Source organism: Microplitis mediator, chromosome 4 (assembly GCF_029852145.1).
Source record: "Microplitis mediator isolate UGA2020A chromosome 4, iyMicMedi2.1, whole genome shotgun sequence".
Classification (NCBI taxonomy): Eukaryota; Metazoa; Arthropoda; class Insecta; order Hymenoptera; family Braconidae; genus Microplitis; species Microplitis mediator.
In genome coordinates, this window is record NC_079972.1 from 2,963,227 (window position 1) to 2,967,000 (window position 3,774).

At 30.7% G+C, this 3,774-nt stretch overlaps 1 protein-coding gene across 2 annotated transcripts; it reads right to left on the reverse strand.

Annotated features, from left to right (window-relative positions):
• Positions 1–1,472: 1,472 nt before the first annotated feature.
• Positions 1,473–3,273, reverse strand: LOC130666492 (uncharacterized). 2 transcript variants are annotated; one of them, XM_057467528.1, is made up of 3 exons: positions 3,043–3,273; positions 2,068–2,951; positions 1,473–1,703 (listed from the first exon to the last, which is right to left on the reverse strand). In XM_057467528.1, exons 2-3 carry the CDS (start codon positions 2,592–2,594, stop codon positions 1,700–1,702), a joined length of 531 nt encoding a protein of 176 aa, XP_057323511.1. In that variant the 5' UTR covers positions 2,595–2,951; positions 3,043–3,273; the 3' UTR covers positions 1,473–1,699. The 2 variants fall into 2 exon arrangements, with proteins under 2 accessions (XP_057323511.1, XP_057323512.1); XM_057467529.1 differs by lacking the exon at positions 3,043–3,273 and having other exon boundaries at positions 2,068–2,970.
• Between the last annotated feature and the right edge of the window lie 501 nt (positions 3,274–3,774).

Consider the following 3,774-nt stretch of genomic DNA (forward strand, 5'->3'; position numbering starts at 1 on the left):
TATTATTCCAAAAGCTTCTCTAAGGTATAAAAAAAAATCTCTCCAAAGCGCAACTTGATATCTCAATTCTTCAAGAAGCTCAATACATTTATATTTTCCCATTTAAATAACACGTCAAAAATTTTTTTTACGATTTCATCCGGTAAAACGACGAAAAAAAAATTTTTCTGTATTTTCCATCAATCATCCTTGTAGGAAATTTAATTCTCTACAAAAAAGTATTGAATAAGTTTTTTCGTAATCCTAACGGTTAAAAAGTTATTGAGCTTTAAGTACTCGTTACTAAGTAAATTTGAAGGAAGATAATTTTAGAGCAACTCTTTAATGGAATTGACACCATTACTAGATAATTTATTTAATTTTTAAAAATTTGAAATAATTTTCAACTTTTTAAAAACTTTTTTGGTGACTGCATGTATTTATTCCGAAATTAATCAAACTCTAAACTGTTTATAATAATTAAATAATTTAATAATCGTTTATATAATTATGAATAATTTTTCTTATTACAGTTTGGAAATTTTTTCCTATGATCAGCAACTATTTGTAACAGATATGGTTTCTGTTCTTCATCTTTTCTCCCAAATTCATTATATTTTTCAATTAAAGCTAGTACTTGCGGATGGATACTGAATTTAATTGTCTTCATATCTAATTAAATTTTCTTTTATTGCGAATATTTAAAGCTCAATAACTTTCTACCCGTTAGGATTACGAAAAAACTAATTCAATACTTTTTTGTAGAGAATTAAATTTCCTACAAGAATAATTGATTAAAAATTCAGAGAAAAATTTTTTCGTAGTTTTACTGAATGAAAACGTAAAAAAAAATTTTTTACGTGTTATTTAAATGGGAAAATATAAATGTATTGAGCTTCTTGAAGAATTGAGATATCAAGCTGCGCTTTGGAGGAAATTTTTTTTATACTTAAGAAAAGCTTTTGAGATAATAGCTCTTGAAAAAAAAATAAAAAATGTTTTTTTTGGACCACTCTAATATATATATATATATATATATATATATATATATATACTGGAATACATGCGCGCAACTGTAAATAATGTACAAAGTTAGTATAAATATGAACAGTATAATAATGAATACTTGTATTTCAGAAAATGGTTATCGACAAATTTTTCGACAAAGAATTAAGCTTAGAAAAAGCTGAAGCAACTACTAACATCCAATCGAGAATGAAACAAATAATGAATGGATCTTGGACCGATGAAGTAGCGTCAAAGCTATGTTTCAAATTAAGGGCCAATCAATCCGATTTAACAGAAGTTGACACACGTGATTTAACATCCATAAAAGGTAAAGCAGTGTAATTATTTATTCATAAAATAGAAAGTAAACTTTTGATGTTTCATCTTTCAAACGTTTTAAATTTTCTCGGTTTTGAAAACTTACGACTCTTGAATGATTGAAATATCGGTCTATCGGTAGACCCCGCGGACCAGCTTAAGGGGTTAGGGGTACTCAGAGGCCTGAAAAAATGATGATTTTCAATAATTTTTTTTTTGTAGTTAATTACTTTATTTGACAAAAATAAAAACATAGCTTTATTAGAACACGTTTCGATTTGACTTCACGAAAATTTCAAAAAAAAAAATTAATAATTCAAAAAGTTATCGCTGTTTTTGTAGAGCCCGTTCCTCCCGAAGTCCTTTGCGGTGATCATCATAAGTCCTTGGAGATTCATCTAAAATCAATCGGACAAGAAAAATTAGTTTTATTAATAGATAATCTTGTGCCTGATCGAAGCTTTTTTTTTTTTTTTCGAAATTAACAAAATGGCGGCCTCAGGAAATTTTTTTCAAATTTTCGAGAAAAAAACCGACAGTTTATTGTTAAAAAAAAATCGAAATTTTTGAAAAAAAAAAAAATCCTTCGATCAGGCACGAGTTTTTAATGTATTTCAAAAGTACAATAAATTTTATTGAAATCTACCGAGCAGTTTTTAAGTTACAGTGATCACCAGTTCAGAAAACATAGTTTTGAGAAAAACGCATTTAAAGTTTTGCTATGGATTTATGTCGAATTATAAGAATTATTTAATAACTTACACTGAGTCATCTATTCCTGGACCATATAATAGCTCTTCAGCCGTCATAGCAGCTTCCAAAATATTGATTTGCTGGTGCCTACGTTGCAATCGACCTTCTCGGGTGTTATCATTAGCGCGCTTATCTGCTACTTTGATACGTGCAGCATCCATTCTTTCTGCATACCGATGAGAATTAGGCCCACAATTAAGTCCTAGTGTATTCATCAAGACTAATACTGAATTTATACCCTCATTAAATATACACATAGCAACGTATGCAGCTATTTGTACGACAGTAAAACTAGTATTTACCGTTTTTGGGCATATTTTCCATACTAGTTGGTTAAAGCTTTCATTATTATTCTGATTGAATCCACCTACACATCTTGAAAGTAAATTTTCATTACTAAGACCTTCGTATATAGGCTTGATAGCTTTTAAAACATCAGAAGGTAAGGGAGAATAATCGTGAGAATAGGTATCAAGCTCTCCTCTTGCTTCAGCGCGCTGGTAAGAGCACCAAGATTCTTCGCCTTTTGGACACATATCATGATTCGGTTTTTCATCACTCGAATTTCATCAAATTTATTATTCGAAATTCAGTACTGCTGTCTTCAGGTACATCATCTTCAGTGTTTTGTTTTAATTTTTTAGAAGATGTACTCTGAATACTTTCATCACGTTCGGCTGTTTTCGGATTAAAAACATTCTTTCTTTTGACTGAACGCGACTTATTAATTTTTTCAGAACTCCGAAGTTCTCTTGAAACCTTTCTAGAATCACGTCCCATGGTTAATAATTTAATTCACTTGAGAAATAATTTATCACAAAACTATCGACTGATCAGTGCAACGACTACAGGTATACTGGCAACCAAAAATTATTTTTCAGTTCTTGTACTACCTACAAATTGTGAATATATGTAGAAGGATTTATATATATATATATATATATATATATATATATATATATATATATATATAATTATACATACATTAAAATGGGGAGATATTCATGACAATGAAACCCGAAAGGTCGGTTGCTTGCAGCTGTTTCTAGCTACCTGCTCTCGAATGCCACGTAGCACCCGAGCGTCCTTTGGTCATTGTTAAATAACTCGAAAAGAATTTGTCGGATTCACTTCAAATTTTCACACAATATTTTAAAAATATTATACTTTAAGAAAATGCAAAAAAAAAAAAATCGATTTTTTGAAAATTCTGACTACCCCTAACCCCTTAAAAACGTTTTGGTTGTTTTCAAGCTCCTTGAGCTCGAAAATACTGTTGTGAGTACACTTTTGAGCTCTTCAAGCTCGATAAAACTTTTGTAGCCGTTGTTTTAGAAAAAAATTGTTCTTATTTTTAGACAATAAATAGAATATACTGGCGATCCTAACCCCGATGGTTCTATTCTCAATAAAATGCTCAGTGAACGCAATTATTTGCGCGAAAAGACCGTGTTCGTTTAAGATTATTAATACCTTATCGGTCCAGGTCGTTTCAAATGCTTCTTCGATGTCTAATAAGGCTAGAAGGAGGTGTCCGCAGAGTACGAGTGCGTCACATATCTCAGCTTCGAGATTTGTTAGATAATCAACTGTTGATCGCATGTTACGCCCTCCATATTGGTGTGTTGAAAAGAAATTGACTTGTTTTAGCCGCCACCGGAGCCGTTTGGCTATCATTTTCTCCATTATCTTGCAAAGATTACACTTAAATGCAAT